Genomic DNA, 20650 nt, shown 5'->3' on the forward strand with positions numbered 1-20650 from the left:
AATCTTTTAAAACTGATTCTAGGGTACTCATTGTAACAAGGTTTGAAAATGTCTGGTAAAGCATCAGGCACAATTTAATTAGGTTTCTGAGACAGATGGACCTCTAACATCTGCATGACTACAAAAATCATTCTATAGCCCTTCTGATCAGGACGTTCTTGCAACAAAGCACTGGGCAGGGTGGGGCAAAGAATCAAAATTAACAATGGGATTTAAGACTGTAACAAGTAACCAATAGCATCTTTGGTGGGAGGAGAAAGGGGGTGTTATTAGAGAATTTAAATAAGTTTATAATAGAAGCCCAAGCAGACAAGGAGCATAATTTAAACCGATTTTCTATGTGGTTTCCACTTGCAATAGCATTTTTCACAATAAAGTTAATTTAAGAGCATCTCCTTAATCTTCTTTCATTAGGAAGCGTAACTCAGCAAGATACAAAATGATGGCTGCATTTAGACATACGGTAATGTTCTTCATCCTCCCAAACATGGTCTGGAGGGACTAGGAATATGTGACACATTCTCCCTTTCTGGAATAATAGATCACATCCCTTCCCCCCTCCCCCAAACCACACCACTGTGTGTTGTACCATTCAGACCAGCCAACCGTGGTCAGAACAAGCCTTCCAGATCAGGCATAACTGATTTGGAGGATCCAGCATGCCAAGATGCAGGCAGTGACCATTCTCAAGTTGTGTGAAAAGCAGCAGAAACAGCTGTGTTACTTACCGGGCAGCTTTTATCTGCATTCCTTTTCCAGTGCTTTTTCTCATGTTTCTTTGCTGCAGTTGAATTCAAAGATGCGTGAGTTTGTCTTCGAGGGTTTAGTGCTAGGATATTCTGTGGATAGAGAATACGAGGCTTTGATTTTTGGGGAAAGTGAAAGGTTCAGGTGGGGAAGCAGTTAAGAAAGAAAATTTAACAAGCCTACTAAATCACAGCACTCTAGGTCTGTTTATATGTATGCATATAAAAGAAACTTATCTTTATAAAATAGACTTGTGAATCAGCCATATTAACACATTCAGTAACAATTAAAGTTGCCTAGTCTTCCCTCTTAAAAGCTCTATGAATTTGGAAAATAGTTAGAAATAAGAGTTACATTGGTTTGCTTTAATAAATTTAGTTCTCCGACTTAACTGCAATAATTTTCATTTTAAATCTTCTCTCAATCTAAATTCCATATACATACACCATATTTATTTGCTCTAGATTGCTGTGAATAATACACCCCGTTTTCAAAACCAGATGATTTTGCAGCACTGTGCTATAGATTCATTTCCCACACCCCAGGAGCAGCCGTCTCCTATGTAAATGAATTGATGCTATCCTATGGATGTCTACATAGAAAACAGCCCCACAGAGGTCAATGGGATTAACTCTGAAGCAAGTGTGTATACGAGGGACGCGGGTGGCGCTGTGGGTTAAACCACAGAGCCTAGGGCTTGCCGATCAGAAGGTTAGCAGTTCGAATCCCCACTCCTATGCCATTGCCATTCATACCTACATACGACTAGCCATAGACTTGTTATTCAGCCAAGGCTCTCAGAGAAGCGGCTCACCCAGTGGGACAAAGCCATAATGTGAGCTTCCTAGCAACAGCTTTGCTGGGACATGCCAGGGGAGGGGTCAGGGATGTGTGTGCACAACAGCAGGAGCATCACATTGGCTCTGTCATTGATTCCACACAACTCTGACCTTCCTGCTGTGCTTCCCAGTCGGTGAAGCTGCCCGTGAAATGAATCAGTCAAATGGGGTGCCAAAACTGAAAAGGTCCTGTTAACGGTCACCACCTTGATTCACCCCAAAGGCAGTGGGACTTGAAGCAGGTCCCCAGATGCTGATCTCAGTACCCAGGTAAGCTTATGCAGGAGGGAACGGTACCCTGTTCACAGGCTGCTTAAGAGCTTTATATATCACACTCAGAACTTCAGATTTTGCTCAGAAATGAACTGAAAGCCGGCATAGCTGTCTCAAAGCCAATGAGATGTGTTTCATATTCCCAGACGCAGTAAGTATATCATGCAACCATATGACAGTCCCATGTACAACACACTGCATTATTCTAAATGTAATGTTACCAATGTATGGGTAATTGTGTCCAGGCTATCACACTCACACACATGCAAGTGAATAGCCAGATTTTGATCAAATGATGTTAAAAAAGTAATCAGGTATCAGAAGAATTAACTTCGTAGAACAGAGAATGATGCCAACCACAAAAAAACTACTATTTTACTAAAGAACAGCAGAGAATCCCTCCAGAGTTTAGCAAATCATTTAAATCAGATTTTTATTTAAATTGGATTTTTAAAAATAAAATACTTTTGGAGGAAACATCTTTGTAAAGATAGTTTTCTATTTAAGTTACATTATAGTCCAAAGGCTATCAGGAAATAAGGATTTGTTTTAAGTTTTTTCATGAGTGAAAACTCAGTCTATGTTTTTTAAAAATAACAACAACAATAGTAATAATGTATTGTTTAACCACATCAGTTAACAAACATGGATACATGCACTCTAATGTTATTGTTTTAGTTAAACAAGTTGTTTAAATTGTTATTAAGGAAATGATTATTATTCTCCTTCCAATAAAGTACAGCAGAAAAGTTGTCCAAGTATAAACAGAAAAGTTGTCCAAATATAAACTTATGAAACCTCACAATAATTTCATGATTATCTGTTTATGTATTTCTAATAGTATAAACAAATCAGTAATTTTTTATATAACTGTAAAAACTACTCTGAAAATTATTCCAAAAACGAAACCTTCATCTGGTTGTACATATTAAGATTATAGCAGCAAGAATGAGTCTTTCTGTTGTTGTTGTTTTAAAAAAAAACTAATTTAAATCAAGTCTTACTGACTAGTGATTTAAATTGTGATTTAAATCCATTTGATTTAAATCAAATCCACCCTGATTCAGAAATTTAAAATTCAGTACGGGTGCAAAACAAAACAAAACAAAAAACTTTCAAAATCATTCCATCCAGTTGTTTCTTCTAGTGAAGTTCCAAAACCAAAAGCAACTCCTGCCCGGAGAGAAGCCACATTGGGAACAAGCACATGGGATGTTCGATGCTTCAGTTCCCCTCCTGCGTGGGTAACGCTGCGCTTTAAATTGTCTCAGCTCCACTTCACACAAGTTCAGCACAATATGAGTTATGTCGCGCCACTGTAACGCCTCATTTGGTCCTAAGCCACGGAGATGAAATCCCTCATATGAACTAGAAGTGCAATTTTTTAAAAAAGAAAATCAAAAACAAACGCAGAATATTCCAGGCCCAGGCTGGCCCTCTAAAGAACCCAGATGTGTGGCCAGATGCTAAAGTACGCAGGAGGAGTCGTCTAGGGGCTGGTCTTACAGCCTATTTTTATGGAAGTTATAATGCATAGGCTTCTATCTTTTATAAATGTTTAATACGGCACTGCTAAACAGACGACACGCTAGAAATCTCTCCGCAGCCTTTGAACTGAATAATATATTCTTAATATCATACCATAACAGATGTAATCCATTGGGCATGACACCATATGGTTTAGAGAGAGAACTCTTGGAAGAAACCCTGGCGTTTGCTACTCTTGGAATTCTGCATCAGCTAGGATGGCTCTGAGGGTAACAGTTGCTGAAATCCAGCAAGTGTTCACAGTACAGCATATTCCAGAAATAACGTTGCAAAAAAAGAAAGTGTTTGGCACATAATACAGTACCACCAGCATCCATTAGAGATTAGAGGCTTTAATTAATTATTTATCGTGATTTATATTTTTGTTTTTTTGGGGGGAGGGACACACACCCAGGGGAAAACACTCTTACGAAATATTTTCTTTCAGAATGAGTAAAATGCTTTTAAACTTCCCTTTTTTTTAATGCAAGACTCCGAAGAGCGTTAGATAATGGCAACTGTGACATGCCCGGCATTCAAATCCAAGACGCATTTCTCCACCTAGAAGGATGCCTGCCATCTTTGTGAGAGGTGCGTACAGCAGGGATTTCCAAAGATCGAGGTTTACGTAGTCAAAAATGCCACTGTCCTTTCATAAGAAGACATCTGAAGGCAGCCCTGTTTAGGGGAGTTTTGAATGACTGATGTTTTGATGTATTTTTTAAATCTTTTCTTGGAAGCTGCCCAGAGTGGCTAGAGAAACCCAGCCAGATGAGCGGCGTTTAAATTAATTAATTAATTATTATTTATTATTATTATTAGACGGAGCTATCAGTGAAGTGGGTGAATGCCAAAGTTTACAGAAGTATCAATATTTTTAAAAGAAATATTCGGGGGAACACACATCCTAAAACACCCCAGCAGGGACTGAGCATGCTCTATAGTCATAGAACACTGATAGCTGGGGGGGGGGAATGGGGACGGGGAATGGGGGTAATGGAATAGGCTGGCAGTAGTCATGGAAGATGTACATGGGTGGAGTCAGGGACACAGCCACACATATGACCTCCCTATCCAGTTACAGCACACCTGTGGGCTTCACCTAGGCTTCTGATTGTCTGCTGCAAGAACAGAAGGTTGGTCTAAGTGACTCTGACAGAAAACATTGAGACCAAAAATATGGCTTGCATGCTTTTATTTTGAAAAGGGTCTACCTCACTGAAAGAATAAGTTTCCCATGTGAAAATTTAAACCCATAAAAATTTAGTTCAAGTGTAAACTTGTGGATCCATGTGAGTTGCGTACTATTTTAGGAGCACCTCAATGTTAGAAATATTTCACATTCTCGTCTTCAAGAATCTGAGCGATTTGCATTTCTCAAACACACATCCCCTAGCATTAAAAAAAAAACCCAGCCTTGGACTGATATAGTATTAGGTCTCTATTGCAATCTCAATCTCTCTCATCTTTCTACTAATGTGTCGTGAAAAAGAAAAAAAACTCCCCTAAAATTCTGCCTCCCTTCTATTATTATAAGCTTTATGATAGCTTTATAGTTTCAGATTGATCCTCTCCATATTGTAAAATGTTTTGTATGCTTTTGCGTGTGTCACCAGAAGCGATAGCCTTGCGGAGCAGAATTCCATTAAGTCACACAAGATGTTACAAAAAATACTATCTTGACATTGTGACACATTTTATGTAAAGCAGCTCCAATTAAAACTTTTGAGAAGTCAAACGAAAAACCTGGAAAAGTCTCCCTGGCAAAAGATGATAGCTTTCTCCAGTCACCCTAAGCATCTGACTCTGGAATCAGCAGAGTTTCATCTATCATAAATTTATCATTCTACATCCTGACTTGTTCTAGGTGCCTTTCAAGAGAAAATGATGGTTAATTAAAGGGGGGGTGGGGGGAATTGAAGACCGTTATATAAAACCAAGGAAACTGCTCAGGTGCAATGCAGTAGAAAATGCCCCATAACGTGCAATGAAATCCTTTACATGTCTACTCAGAAGTAAGTCCTAATGAGTTCAATATGACTTACTCCCATGTAAGTGGGTATGGGATTGCATCCTGAGGCTCTCTCTCTCTCAATATATATATATCAATCTCATGTTCTTCAAGAAGAAACACAGGTCCTAATAGTGGGCAGCAGCTGCAAAATTCAATCTTTTGATTTTAAGAAGTACCACAACATTCTAGTCCTCATGCTTGCAAAGGTATGCTGGAAGCATGTTAGGCAATGCCTGACAAAATCTCAGAAGCCAGAGGACTTTCCTAATGAAATATTTAGTGTTCAGAAGACAAGGCATGTGTGACCTTCTCCAACAAAAGAACACACACACACACACACAGAGAGAGAGAGAGAGAGAGAGAGAGAAATTAACCATCCTTGACTTGCATATTTATACAGGTTAAATGGCCCACCTTCTAGGGCGCACACACATCCAAAGCTGAATTACCTTGGCACAGTAGACACACTCCTGCAACCTTGCATAATGGTTATTTTAAAGGGCCAAGTTCACGTTGCGCAGTTCTTTCATCAATCATACATAAAGACCAAAGGCCTACCTCAGAGGTGTTCAACCTTTTTGAGTCCAAGGCACCCTTGACCAACTCCATTCTTTCTGCGGCACCCTGTGGGGCTCAGGAGCCCAGTTATGTCACCCTTTGCCAGCAGAGCAGGCAGTCTCTGACTCTGTTTCGAACACGCTCCCTTGTGAAGCATCCTCTCCTCTCCCCTCTCTTTGGGAGTCCTCTGGGCAGTCGCTGCCGCCGTCCCTAGTCTCTGAGCTGACCCGCCCTCAAAGAGAGGTGCCTCCTCACATTGCCCCACAGAGGCCTGGGACTTGTCTGTCCATTCCCAACAAGGCCTGGGACTTGTCTGTCCATTCCCTTGGGCTGGCAGACTGGTTGGCTGTTCCCCCTCACGCGCTTGCTTGTTTACTCCAAGGCTGCCTTAGCTCCTGGCAGACAGCACCCGAGGCACCTTTCTCTTGTGCAGCTTGTAGCCAGGGCTGCTGCGAGCAACAGCCTTTGGGAGGCAGAGACATGAGAGGGCATCAGAGGCAAGAGGGAAGGAAAGAGGGACTGAGGCCAGTGTTGCCGGCTGCACCCCTGACCCTCATTCAAGGCGCCCCAAGGTGCCACGGCACACTGGTTGAAAACCACTAGCCTTAGCCTACCTAGTCCAGCATCATGTTTCCCAGAATGGCCAACCAGGTGTCTCTAGGAAGCCTGCAAACTCCCCTCTGGGAAGCCCACATACGGGCAACAGCCCTCTCTCACTGTTGCTGCCTGCCAGTTGGCATTCAGAGGCATGGAGCCTCTGATCCTGGAAGCTGTGGGGGCAAAGGCGAGCCTGAAATTAGATAAATCTGTGTAAATCATAGCCATTTCCATGACTGTGGCCATTAGCTTGCTACATGCACACCTTAGCCTCTGTCCATGCCCCCCCTCCATAATAATAATCATGTTATTACAGTGGTAACTCTGGTTACAAACTTAATTCGTTCCGGAGGTCCGTTAACTTGAAACCGTTCTTAACCTGAGGTACCATTTTAGCTAATGGGGCCTCCCGCTGCCGCCACTCTGCCGCCACACGATTTCTGGTCTCATCCTGAGGTAAAGTTCTTAACCTGAGTTACTACTTCCGGGCTAGCGGAGTTTGTAACCCGAAGTGTTTGTAACCCGAGGTGTTTGTAACCTGAGGTACCTGAAGAAGTGTGCATGCACACGAAAGCTCATGCCAAAATAAAAACTTAGTTGGTCTTTAAGGTGCTACTGAAGGAATTTTTTTTATTTTGCTTCGACTCAGACCAACACGGCTACCTACCTGTAACTGAGGTACCACTGTAATTTGTACCCTGCCAATCTGACTGGGTTACCCCAGCCACTCTGGGTATCTTCCAGCATATACAAAAACATAATTAAACATTAAACATTAAAAACTTCCCTATAGAGGGCTGCCTTCAGATGTCTTCTAAAGGCTGTATAGTTACTTATCTCCTTGACAACTGATGGGAGGGTGTACTACACAGGGGTGGGAGTCACTACCGAGAAGGCCCTGTACCTGCCTGTGAATAATAACATGGAGGAATCTAGACACTCTCTTCAGACATTTCTTAAAATGTATCCAGTAAACACATAAAGGGGGGGGAGGCTAGCTCTGCCCCTGGCTTAGTTCTAGCGAACAACAACACACACAAGAAAATCTAATTCAGGCTACAAAATAAACCCACCCATAGAAAAAACCGCCCTCTAATCAAACTGTAATTGATTAGGTGGGCTTTGGCATGTATGCTGAGGCGAGCTTAAACTCATCTCCTTACCATTTTTTACAAACCACTCGCTACTTTATCCTTCACAGCAAGCCGTGTTCAGTGTATTACAAAGTACATCTGTTTCCCAAGCGAGAACAATTGGAATATGATTCCACCCCCCTCCCAAAAAGTAATGGGCAGATTAGAACAATTAAGCTAAGTATCTTAAGAGTTTTGATCCACAGTGAGAAATAAGCATCTGCAGATTTTCCCCAAGACATCTGTTTTATTTGAGCTTGAAATTAATCTTCTGATCAGGTAACAATCATTTGAACATCACCATTAAGATGTAAGCTTATGAATGTTTGGCAAGTCAGATGGAACATAATGCAGGATCTGAACAGCTCAAGTATACCATACGATCACATGTTATGCGGTAGTTCGGTTCCAAGGGTTCTGGACATACAGGAAAACTGTGCATACCCTAACCCTCAAAGCCACCCCACAGTAAGTGGGTGAGAAGGAGAAAGACAGAATTGCCAATACTCCCAGAACCCACATACCTTGCCCAACAAGCAAACAAGGTGGATGATTGCAAGTCTTAACACAGCATTATATTTTATACCATTGGACTTTGTTTCAGAAAAAAAGCAGAGCAGCCAAGAGAGAGGGGGCAGAGAGAAAGTGTAATGATCCTAGTCTGTTTATTTTGTGCAGGACATCTGGGATGCCATGCAACTCTGTGAAGCAAAGTGAAAGAACTGGGCACATAAACTGTCATGGCCTTTGGCTAGTACAATAAATTGATTGATTGATTGATCGATTGATTGATTAACTGAGTACATTTGATTTTTTGAGTGAGTGCCATGGGTACTACCCTCTCTGATAATTTCCCCACTCCCAAGAGAAAGTACCGGTACACACATTTTGCCTTCCCAAGAGATCTGGGAAAAACTAAATACATTACACTGAGCCTTGAAAAGCACATAAAGCTGAAAGAGGAAGTGGGAAAGTGTCATTTTTCTAACTTCCTCTTTCAGCTCTATCTACTGAAGGAAAATGTAACCATGCTCAGCACCTCAGGACCAAGGAAGCAGTAACTAGGGAGGCTCTGGGGCTTCATGAATGCTAGGTTATAAGGTTGGCTACCTTCTTCCCGGGACGCGGGTGGCGCTGTGGTCTAAACCACAGAGCCTAGGGCTTGCTGATCAGAAGGTCAGCAGTTCGAATCCCCGCGACTGGGTGAGCTCCCATTGTTCAGTCCCTGCTCCTGCTGACCTAGCAGTTCAAAAGCACGTCAAAGTGCAAGTAGATAAGTAGGTGGGAAAGTAAACAGCATTTCTGTGCGCTGCTCTGGTTCGCCAGAAGCGGCTTAGTCATGCTGGCCACATGACCCGGAAGCTGTACGCCAGCTCCCTCGGCCAGTAAAGCGAGATGAGCGTTGCAACCCCAGAGTCATCCGCGACTGGACCTAATGGTCAGGGGTCCCTTTACCTTTACCTTCTTCCCACTTGAAAAGCACACTGAACAGAAAGAGGAAGCTGGAAAATTGATACTGTTTCCCATTTCCTCTTTCAACTCCATGTGCTTTCAAGGCTCAGATTGATTCTGCTAGATCTACCTTGATCCCTTAGGAAATGATGTGTGCACTTCCACACTTTCTCTCTTTCTGTCCTGGAGGGGATGCTAATCTAATGGAGAGAAGGGACCAAAGGTAGTGGTGACAGCAGCACTCACTCAAAAATCCAAACATGACCTGACCACAGGTCTAAAAAGGTTGGCAACTTCTGCATGGAATTTGATGCCAAAATAACCACAAGCGATGCCTCCTGGAACTACCGAGTAAACCTGTGCACCCTTCTCTCCCCAATCAAACAAATATATGTGACTACAAAGCACAACATCACCTTGAAAGTAGCTTACTAAATTTGAAGGTGCAAAATACTTAAAACAAGACCTAAATCCACCGAGCTCTTTGGTTTGACACTGAACTGATAATATCTGGCAGTGCACCATAGCTCATTATAAATAATTGGTTTTATAAAGTGTATCTGATTTATGGAACAGCACATTAAAAATGGTGGGGGAGGGAATCAAGTAGGGTTAATAGAACAAATTTTGCTCAGGAAAGCATGAACGGGAGTTCTCAATGGCCGGCTCGATGGATGAACTCCACATCCTACATTCAAAAGTGCAATTTAACTTCTTTACCAAATGAAAGCAGCTTGAACACATTGTAATTTATTCCAAGTATACTGCTAAATGATAACTAATACCATTACTAATTCATTATCCACAAAATATTTATTTTCAGTTAATTTCATTAAGCATTTCAATGCATCTTAATATTAGGCTCGCTTGATAGAGACAAGTTGCTCACATTTACAAATTCTAATCCACTTCGCAAGGAACTATTCATCTTGAAGACACCATTCTGCCTGGCCTAATCCAGTCTGATTATGCAGGTTTTTTTTTAAAACAAATGAACCGTAGTGCCAAAAGTAGAGTGAGGATATGCTCTCGCCTCCTAGCCAGTGTAATTCAAGTTGGCACTGGCCATTTGGCAGAAACCATGGGATTCCCAGTTCTATTCTTGTGTGTCTGAAGCTTAGACTGGGAGGAGCCACCAGCAAAGATGAGGTAGTGAGTGAGAGGCATGGAATGTACTTTGGAGGTAAAGATATGGCAATGATATTCCTCTTTGCTTAATGACTTGAACCTACCTAAACATTAACCATCTTCTCATGGCAGTCCTGTTGAAACTGAACCACTTCAGACTGTGTGTATCTGAATACTCTTTTAAAAAACCCACTCTCTGAATGAACGCAACACAACAAGGAGAAATGGAAGAATGCACTTCCCCTAGAATGCTAATAATTAGGAATATATATGCATGGAAGCATTCAAACACACCATTGCCCACCCACAGTTTGAAGTAGACCACATCATGGAATTGCTCTAAAAATGTAGACTGCCATGCAAGTGGCAGCAAAGACTGAAAGAAAGAGCAGAACAAAATTTTGAAAGTTAAACACAACCACACACCAAGGATGAGAAGAGTAAGGGGAAGCTAAGACTTTTCCAAAAATTACAAGTCATAAACATTCACTCTTAAGTAAATTATTGGTCTAATTGTAGGTGTAATTACCCATCAAATGTGAAAGGTTTGGGCTATGCACTCTGCTTCACTGAACATTTATCTTATTTTTGTGCTCCATGAATCTGGATGGGAAGTTTGATCATATGGAGGCAGAATTAATTAATTTTCTCTTTGACTGACTTGATAGCTGACCTCAAAATTACCGATCTGGGACAGAGAAATAATTTCCCACAAAAATATTGGTGAACTGAGTCTTCTCTAACTCTTTAGGCCAGTGGTTCCCAACAGGTGGTCCGTGGACCCCCAGGGGTCCGCGAGCTATGCCAGAGGGGTCCGCAAGATGCTATTAGAATAAAAAATATATTAAATATATTTCGTATGATAACAGATTTTTTGTTTTGGCCGCTTCCTGCATGAGCAGAGTCTAGCGCAAAACTAGAATTAGATAGAGGCAGTAGTTCTGCTGTATGCCGTTAGGTGGCGCTTTACAAACACTACTGCTTTGCAAAGAGGCAGCGCGCGCATTCTACTAATGCTCACCTCCCCAAGATGCTTTGCGCGCGTCGGCTTCATTTGTGCGCTACTGCGCAGGTACCCTGTCTGCTCCATTCCCCTCCCTCCTCCCTGGTGTGCACTGCCTCTTTGCAAAACAGTAGTGTTTGTAGTAGTAGTTTGTTGTAGTAGTGCTTGGTCCCAGCTCCTGCCAACCTAGCAGTTCGAAAGCACGTCAAAATGCAAGTAGATAAATAGGAACCGCTACAGCGGGAAGGTAAACGGCATTTCCATGTGCTGCTCTGGTTTGCCAGAAGCGGCTTTGTCATGCTGGCCACATGACCTGGAAGCTATACGCCGGCTCCCTCGGCCAATAATGCGAGATGAGCGTGCAACCTCAGAGTCGGTCACGACTGGACCTAATGGTCAGGGGTCCCTTTACCTTTACCTTTTAGTGTTTGTAAACAAAGCGTTGCTTTTCGCGGAAGCTACAGTTCGCGTAGTTAAAAATGAACCGTTGGTTAAAAAGTGGTTCGTTAAAACGACAAAGGCCTACAGATGAAGAGGAAGACAATGCATTTGATGTTCAAGCAAGTAAGTCAGTGACTCTCAACCGATCTTGTCAGTGTCCATTGAACCTAAATCGTCGGCGTCCCTTGAACCTAACCCTTCCAAGATCAGTGTTAAGCTTACTGGAAAAATTAGATTAGGAATTAGGAATTAGATTTAGGATTAGGAATAAATGGGGGTCCTTGTCACAATAGCGGCTCGATGAGGGGTCCTCGAGAAAATTTTGTTGGGAACCCCTGCTTTAGGCTGTAACCATCTTCAGCAGAGCCCCTGCTATCTGATTCTGAACATCTGAATTGAATGCTCAGAACCAGCCAAGTTCTAATATTTTTCAGAGAGACCCCTGGTCTAGGGATGCAAGCATGTTTTGCCACATAAACCAATCTGTAACAAAATTTATAATAGAATCTACAACATCTGGAAGCAAGGATTTCATTGTTATAAGGGTTAACATTTCCATACACAGCCAGGATTGCATACAAAGCCCAAAAGATAACATTTTAGTTCAGATTTTTGCACCATTTGAAAGCATTGATTTCCACAACGTAATAGGGGGGAATCTGCTAGCCAGTTGACTGGGACTGGCTGATCTGTGAAAGTGTATATGGTGAAGTGATGGCCTCTCAAAGGAAGTTGGCTGGACTAAGTGGCAATTCACTTTCTTCATCTCAGCTTAACAACAAAAAATGTGATAGAACCGAAGTTGTGTAAATGTCATTTAACATGTACCTTCTCAATGCCAAATATTACTGATCTCATTTTGGGCAAGTCTTAAATACATCCTTCACTAATTCTAGTTCCCTGTTGCCAAAGTCTAAATCCTATGACACCCCCCCAAAAAATGTAGGCAATGGGAACATTAGGAAGTGGGCATGTATTTTGCTTCTTGATTAGGATACCTGAATGGAAATGTTCCAATAGCCAGAGTTATGTCTCATTCAAAGCAAATAAGGAGAAACTGCAACTCAAGTTCGGTGTAATACAAAAACAAATGCAACTATTCCAATGAGTGAAAGTACAGGAATGGGGCCTTCATTTGGTACACATATTCATTTGGTAGATAAACTTTGTATACAAAGAAGGTATAGTGCATTCTGTTCAGTTGTTGTTGGAGAATCTGCAAACTTTTTAAGATCAGCCTCCCACATACACACGCTGCCCAAACATCAAAGAATTGTTTTAAACACTCCAGGGCCAAATGAGGATTATCCTGCCCATGCATTTGAGGGTTTTTTTTAAAGTACATAATATTTCAACAGGGTTGGAATCGATAAAATCAATATGTACTACTTTCCTTTGGGCTACATCCTAGAAGCTCAACCTGCCTAATATCCAAACTGCCGGGAGATTAAAGGTCCTGTCCTGGAAAAGGTTATGAATGTTTATTCAAACCCAAAATGGGCTCAGATGGCCATGCATCAGCCGGCAGAAAGTTAATGATCTACAGATTCCAATCAGAGGATGAGTTAAAACTGAAGTTACTTCTGCTTTTAAGTTTAATCAGCAAGTTGTTGTTGTTTGCCAACCAGTGTAGCTTTTTAGAAGGGAGTTTTTTATTTTAAGACTAACACTCTGAGCCCCATAAAGCGACACATCAGCAAACTGCTGCTGCGCCGCCAGACAAGTGCAAACTGGCTTTATGTTGGCATTCCATACCAATCTGTCATGTCTGGCCGTCAGCCTGAATCATCTTTATGATGCCAACAGCATGCACCATCGCAAGTTCATATATGTATACAATTACACAGAGGTGTCACAGAAATGGTGGAAGACCCAGTCTTCAGGCCTTTCAATCCCAAGCGCCAGCTACTAAGTGACATCTTGTGCAAGAGATAGAATGAGAGGATGTTTCCAGGGAACTGGAATCAACACTCAGGAAGTCTTTTTTTTTTTTTTTTGCTATGGTGTCCTTTAGGTCAGTGGTCCTCAACCTTGGGCCTCCAGATGTTTTGAGACTACAATTCCCATCATCCCTGACCACTGGTCCTGCTAGCTAGGGATCATGGGAGTTGTAGGCCAAAAACATCTGGAGGACCACTGCTTTAGGTGATCCAGTAGTTCTGGTCGAGAAACCATCCCTGCCCGCTTTGGATTCTGCCCCAAGCTTGTTTCATTTGCCCAGCTGCTTGCTACGCCCAACTTGCATGATTTTAGATAAATACTATAAAGAAAACAAGAGTAACTTTTCACCATAGCCTCCTAGAACTATGAGTAGGGTTGCATATACACTGTACAATGAAAGCACATTATTTTCCCCAAAGAATCACAGAAGCTGTAGTTTGTCAAGGGTGCTGCGAATTGTAGCTATGTGAGGGATAAAATATAGTTCCCAGGATTCTTTGAGGGGAATAAGCCACTTTAAATGTACATGCCCATAATGTGATTCTATTCCACACTGCAGTTCATATGCAGCACCCTCTGCCAATACCATAGTACGGTTTGGCATGTAGTTTATGGATTTGGGAAGCAGGCAGTTGTGTAAGTAGGAGTGGCATTTTGGCTATGTGATTCATTTGATCAAAGGCATCTAGAAACTGCTTGGTATTTTTAAAATGTCCTAGTCAAGTCCACCATGGGCCCTACTGTCCAGGAATGCCAGAATCAGCCACATCTAAGCTATTAGAAAGGGACCCCTGACCATGAGGTCCAGTCGCGGACGACTGTGGTGCTCATCTCACTTTACTGGCCAAGGGAGCCAGCATACAGCTTCCGGGTCATGTGGCCAGCATGACTAAGCCACTTCTGGCGAACCAGAGCAGCACACGGAAATGCCATTTACCTTCCCGCTGTAGCGGTACCTAATTATCTACTTGCAATTTGACGTGCTTTCGAACTGCTAGGTTGACAGGAGCTGGGACCGAGCAATGGGAGCTCACACCGTTGCAGGCAAGTCACAGTTTAACCTACAGCGCCACCTGCGTCCCTCATATCTAAGCTATTAGTGATAACCATAATGCAAATTAGCCATGCATGCCTTGTAAATGCATGGCTCTTAATGAGTGTGAAGGACTTGTTGACCAGGCCCACTTTTGGTCTGTGAGTGCTACATCCACGCTCAGCTTTTACATCAGAGTCATTCATTCTTTCCGGTCTCATAGAGTTCCAACAGCCTTTGGCAGTCAAAGGCAACCAGGATTGGGGGAAAGGAGTGAAGAGAAAGGTAGATATCTAATGGCTCCCTTTCTCCCTTACCAGTATAAAGAACATGGGTGTGCAATGTAAACAGATTGGCTTATTTATTTTTTGCTGTTCCCCACACATAGGCAAGGAACTTCCAACAATTTAAGCATGGGCAAGCAGAAAAGCCATGTGTCTTTGGCACAACTGAAATGTGTTCATTTTAGATGCATTAGAGATGGCAGCAGAGGGCACAGCTAACATGGCCAGAGCAAGGAGCTTATTGTGCAGCCACTAAACCTTTCCCACAGGATGTGGTTATTGCAATCAAACCTCATCAACCTGGCAACAAGGGTACCAAGCTCCCCTTGCAAGGTGAGAAACGCCTGGCTTCTCATTGGTCCAAAAACTTACCCTCCCCACTCTCTGAACCGGTAGAAAAGGTCACCGGAGAAGAGAGCCAGTTAACTCCACTCTAATATATAACAGACCCGGAGGCAAGTTAAACACGTTAAGTCAGGGCAACGCCGGGCATTTTACATTCTGTTATTTAAGGTCTATTGCTGTATAACTTGAACTCATTTTCTTCCCTTTTATGTATCCTCGCCCCCTTGGATCTCATTAAAGCCTGTTAAACTTCCTTTATTTTAACCGGCTTCTCTGCACTTAAGCTCATTCTCCCCAGAAGCAGGGTGGCTGGCATGCCAAAGCCAGCAGGTGAAAGGCAGACACCCCTGTCAGATAACAGGTAAAGGTGAAACAGGATGGTGGTCGCAGCATGACTCTTCAGGGCAGTGCATCTAAGCAGGGGGATTCTAAGAGCTGGCAAATGCAGTGGAGAGTGCCACTAACACACACAGCTTGAAAAAGAGAGCAGACAAATTAATGTGGCATCCATCTATTATTGACTACCAGTCATGATGGCTATAAGGAATCTAGATTTTCGGAGACAATAATAACAGCAACAACAATTCAATTTATAGGTCATTTGACAGTATCCAAACAACTTGCAAGAATTTTTTTTTTAAAAAAATGGCATGAAATCAGAAAATAGAATGATGCATTACAATAAAAGCAATTTTATTTAACCTACAAAACAAACCGAACAAAATGGCAGCCAAAAACATGCCACCAGCAGGCCGCAAAATTATCCTAATGCATCAAATGCCTTGGAGAAGAGCCATGTTTTTACCCGGGGGTTGAAAGGATGTTAATGATGGTGCCAGGCAGACCTCAAAGGAAGGATCATTCCACCACCGAAAAGACCCTATCTCTTGTTGCAACCCCCTGAAACTCCTCAGATCAGGAACCCAGGGGAAGGCCCCAAATGAAGACCGAAGGGTCTGCATAGGCACTCCAAAATATATTGGGGTCCTGAACTTTATAGGTCACAAACAAAACTTTGAATTCTAGTTGGAAAACCAGTTGCCGGGGAGCAACTGCAGAAAATACCTCCTGCTTGTATGTTTCCCAGAGGCATCTGTTTGCTGACTTTGGGAAGCAGGATAGATACTGGACTAGCAGATAGACATATACTCTGATCTAGCAAGACTCTTTCACAGTTCTTATTCATACACATAGAACGCTTTGAGATTTTGAATGCCCTCCCCTGAATATAAGGCAGCAAGGCTAATACCATGTGCCACGTTGTTGTTATTTCTAAAGGCAGCCCTGTCCAGAGAAGTTATTAATGGTTAAATGTTGTGTTATGTTCTTAATATTTTGTTGGGAGCCGCCCAGAGTGGCTGGGGAAACCCAGTCAGATGGGCAGCATGTAAATACCGTATTGACCTGAATATAAGCCTCACTCCCCCCCCCAAATTCCAACTGTGAAAAGTTAAAGTGTGGCTTATATTTGCGACCTTACGGTATGCAGCCAGGAGCGTGGGGGAAACAGCGCCAGGAGCACGGCAAAGTGGCACCCGCCCCATGTGTAGTCCCCTGTCCTCTGCCCCAAGGCCGGGAAGGGAGAAGGAGAAAGGGGAAAGGCCGCTGGCATCACAGCACAGTTCCCGCCCCCCAACAGTATTCAGCCAGGAGCAGCAAGGAATGGAGCGGCTTATATTCAGGTAGTTCCCCCCACCCTGGGCTCCAATTTTAAAGCTGCGGCTTATATTCGGGTGTAGCTTATATTTGGACCAAAACGGTAATAAAATTGTTGTCGTTATTTAAATTTGTATACAGCCCTTCATTAAATATCACTGCGAATTTCAAAACATGAAAATACAAATGTAAAAGACAAACTACATCATAAAACAGGAACTAAACAAACCAATAATCCCACTCCCTCAAACACAATGAAAAGGCTATAGAATTTCAGCCAAAGTCCTGGTTAGAGAAACGTTTCCGCCTGGGGCCTAAAGATGTGCAATGAAGGTACCAGACAAGCCATTCTGGGGAGAGCATTCCACCAATGGAGAGCCACCGCAGAAAAGGCCCGTTTTGTGCTGCCACTCTCTGGATCTCTCGTGGGGCAAAAGAACTCACCGATAAAGATGTCTGTCCATTGTATCTCTCTGCCAGAGTTAACAATGCTGGCTTGCCTTCTAATCAAGTGGCATGTCCAGATCACGGATTCATAAAGACATAGAGAGGCAAATTACTTTCAGGACAGAAAAGTAATCCTTTTCAGGCTGGAACAGAGAACGTGCCTCCAATTTTAAATTCAGTAACACCGATATAGAAGTACAGTCGTACCTTGGATCTCAAACACCTTGGCTCCCGAACAAATACAGTAGGCTCCCGAAAGATTGAAACCCAGAACTGAGTATTTCTGTTTTCGGCACGGCTTCCACGGCTTCCAACTGGCTCCAGGACTCTCCTGCAGCCAATCGGAAGCTGCACCTTGGTTTTCAAACAGTTCCGGGACTCGAACGGACTCCCATAATGCATTCTGTTTGAGAACCAAGGTACAACTGTATATATATTTGGGGACAACAGGCATGTGGCATAGAACTGTTGTGGACAGTGGGGTGACTAAAACAAATCAATCCTCCTGATAGACTGGGAATATCCCCTCACTCATCCAGTTTAGGATATTCCAGCAATCTTCAACAGAGTTTCTTTTTTTTCCCAGCAAAGTAAGCGGCTCACGTCTATGTCAAGCAAAGCTTTAATAATAAAGAAAATGGTAACACAATAACATGCTACTGAGAGAAACTGAAACAACCTCATGAGGCAAGAATGACAGTTGGCCTCTCTAACAGAACTTAATTGAACACGCGAAGGGAGGGGCCGATTCCAGAGCACAACACAAAAGCTCCGCCCACCAGATGCCAGACACTCTACTAATCCAATTAGTCCCCGGTGTTTTTCTTACAAGAACAGACATTGCTACTTCCCTTAGTCCTTATATAAATCCAACAACCATTTTAATAAGTGAAGTAAGGAAGGGAAATGAAACACACAAATATGCCTACTCAGAGATATTTGTTAGTGATTACATTATAAGACTACTGAACAAATCACAACAGAGAAAACTGCTGAGGAGGAAAGGAAAATAAAAATGGTCCCGATCAATGGGACAAAAGCAGAAGCTGCATCCAATTTATTTTTTTATTTTTATTTTTATTTTACTTTCAGTTGATCTTCATTTTCTTCTCTTTGCAGGTCCATGAGACGGCAATCTTTAAATTCTTTGGCGTCAAGTTGTATGACAGCTCAGAACACATTCTGCTCAAAATGTCATAAGCGCCATAGATCAGCGATGAAGCATAGAGGCTGCCTCTGGGGAACAAAAAGGTAATTCCCTTGTTTTTCCAATATTCAGCAATTACAGGCTATAAACCTTATGAATACAAATGAGGGCTGACTGTGTGCATGAGAGAGAGAGAAAAATTAGCTACATGATGGTGGGGTTTGCATAACAGTTTTATTAGCATAAATTGAGGGCTATTGGATTATAAATAGGACGTCTTAAACAAATGCATTTTTTTAAAAAAAAAAACTTTCATACAAGATCCTGCAGGGGGAAATGAACACTTTTTTGAAATGTATTTAAATGTTCATTTATTCATTTAAATTGACATTTCTGAAGCAGCTAACCTTTCTAAAGCAGGGCTGTCAATGCAGCCAGAATGCCTTACATCGTACATCTTCCATCAGGTAGCAGCATCCTGACCTAAGACGGATAGCATCGTCAACATTTGGGTGGTTGTTAAAGTTTTCTCAAGAGGTGAAAAATGTAGGGGGGAAGCAAGAAGTGGAAAATAAACAGAACGTCAAATACATTAAACAAATGAAACGTGGGTTCCATGTTGCAGGATGGGACATAAATGTAGAATGGGGGAATCTGTCAATTTCATTTTCTATTAAATTTCTGCATCAGTTTTGTGTGTATGTGTGTGTGTGTGTGTGTGTGTGTGTGTGTGTGTGTGTGTGTATCTGGAGCAATGTGCAGTAAAATGCTGGTGGAATTTTGTGATGCTTTATATAAATCCATCAGTATGTCATTTTCACACACACACACACACACACACACCAATTTACATATATTCCCATATATCCACTTTTGTTGTTGTTGTTGTTGGGGCACTGGAACATGAAATTCAGTGAAGAGTGAATTCCAAATGACAACTAGGTACAGTGGTGCCTCGCTTAACGAATGCCCTGCTTAACGAAATTTCTGCTTAACGAAAGGATTTTTCGAGCGGAGGTTGCCTCGCTAGACGAATTCGTTTTATGAAAAATTAGTCTAGTGAATCGCGGTTTCCCATAGGAATGCATTGAAATTCAATTAATGTGTTCCTATGGGCAAAAAAAACTTCAAAAAAACTTCAATGCATTCCTATGGGATTCGCTAGACAAAATTTCCGTTATAAGAAAAGACCCGTGGAATGAATTAAATTCGTCTAGCGAGGCACCACTGTATTTGGTTTGCACACTGTTTCAGAAAGTGTGAGTTAAGTGGGTACATAATAAAATGCAAATCAGATGAAATTTGACCCCCACCCCTTTTTTCTGGTCTGAAGAAGGTGAAGATATTAACACCGTTAGCTTTCACTGCCATTCTAAAAACCGCAGCAGCTCCACTGAAATTAGCACCGCTACTATAGTAAGCAACTGTGATAACAGATGGAACAGACATAAAATTTACACCACTTATACACCAGTGTTCTCCAACTGTGAGACAAGTCTGCAAAAAGTGGTGTGGGCAATTACTAGGGAGAGCATGGAGTTTTTCCATAGCTCCTCTGAGCCCAATTATTGCAAACTCTGACCAGAAGCAACCCTTATTCTATGTTCTCCTCACCACTTTCAAACCTAGAACTTCAACCAAAGATGGCAGTCTCTCACCTATCTCCTTCAGGTGAGCAGTGATATCATAGTGCTATATTTGAGCAAACCCAAAATGAAAGGGTTACTAAACTGCATTCTGGGTTATTTTGTCCTTTGATTGTTTCCTTTTGAATAGTCGCTTGCTTTCTCCTGCCACTGTTCAGCCTTGCCTCTTATTCTCCCTGCAAACCTATCCAACAGACTGAAAGTACACCAGAAACTGAAAGCTGAAAATTAATATAGCTAACCATTGCCTCACATTAAGAAGATCAAGTGGTTAAGATCAAGTGTCTGACCACATCTCCTGCCCAGAAAGAAATAGCTTATGTACATTTTCCCAAACAAAATCACAGGATTTGTCTCCAAGGCAGCATTCCATGAATATTGTAAACACCATCCCACATTTTAAATAGACACTGGAATGCCACACTTTACACACACACAC

The 20650-nt window shown here is 42.2% G+C and overlaps 1 protein-coding gene across 4 annotated transcripts in view; it reads right to left on the reverse strand.

Annotated features, from left to right (window-relative positions):
* DPYD (dihydropyrimidine dehydrogenase) overlaps positions 1–20650 on the reverse strand; it is a 520906-nt gene that overhangs the window by 482005 nt on the left and 18251 nt on the right. For 3 of the 4 annotated variants that reach the window (XM_088673792.1, XM_035123774.3, XM_088673794.1), the window contains exon 2: positions 729–839. In XM_088673792.1, coding sequence (XP_088529918.1) covers positions 729–772 — 44 coding nt within the window. In that variant the 5' untranslated portion in view covers positions 773–839. Of the gene's footprint in view, positions 1–728; positions 840–18504; positions 18655–20650 lie in introns of those variants that run through there. The other variant, XM_088673793.1, reaches the window with a different exon arrangement.

Source organism: Zootoca vivipara, chromosome 7 (assembly GCF_965207765.1).
Source record: "Zootoca vivipara chromosome 7, rZooViv2.hap1.1, whole genome shotgun sequence".
Classification (NCBI taxonomy): domain Eukaryota; kingdom Metazoa; phylum Chordata; class Lepidosauria; order Squamata; family Lacertidae; genus Zootoca; species Zootoca vivipara.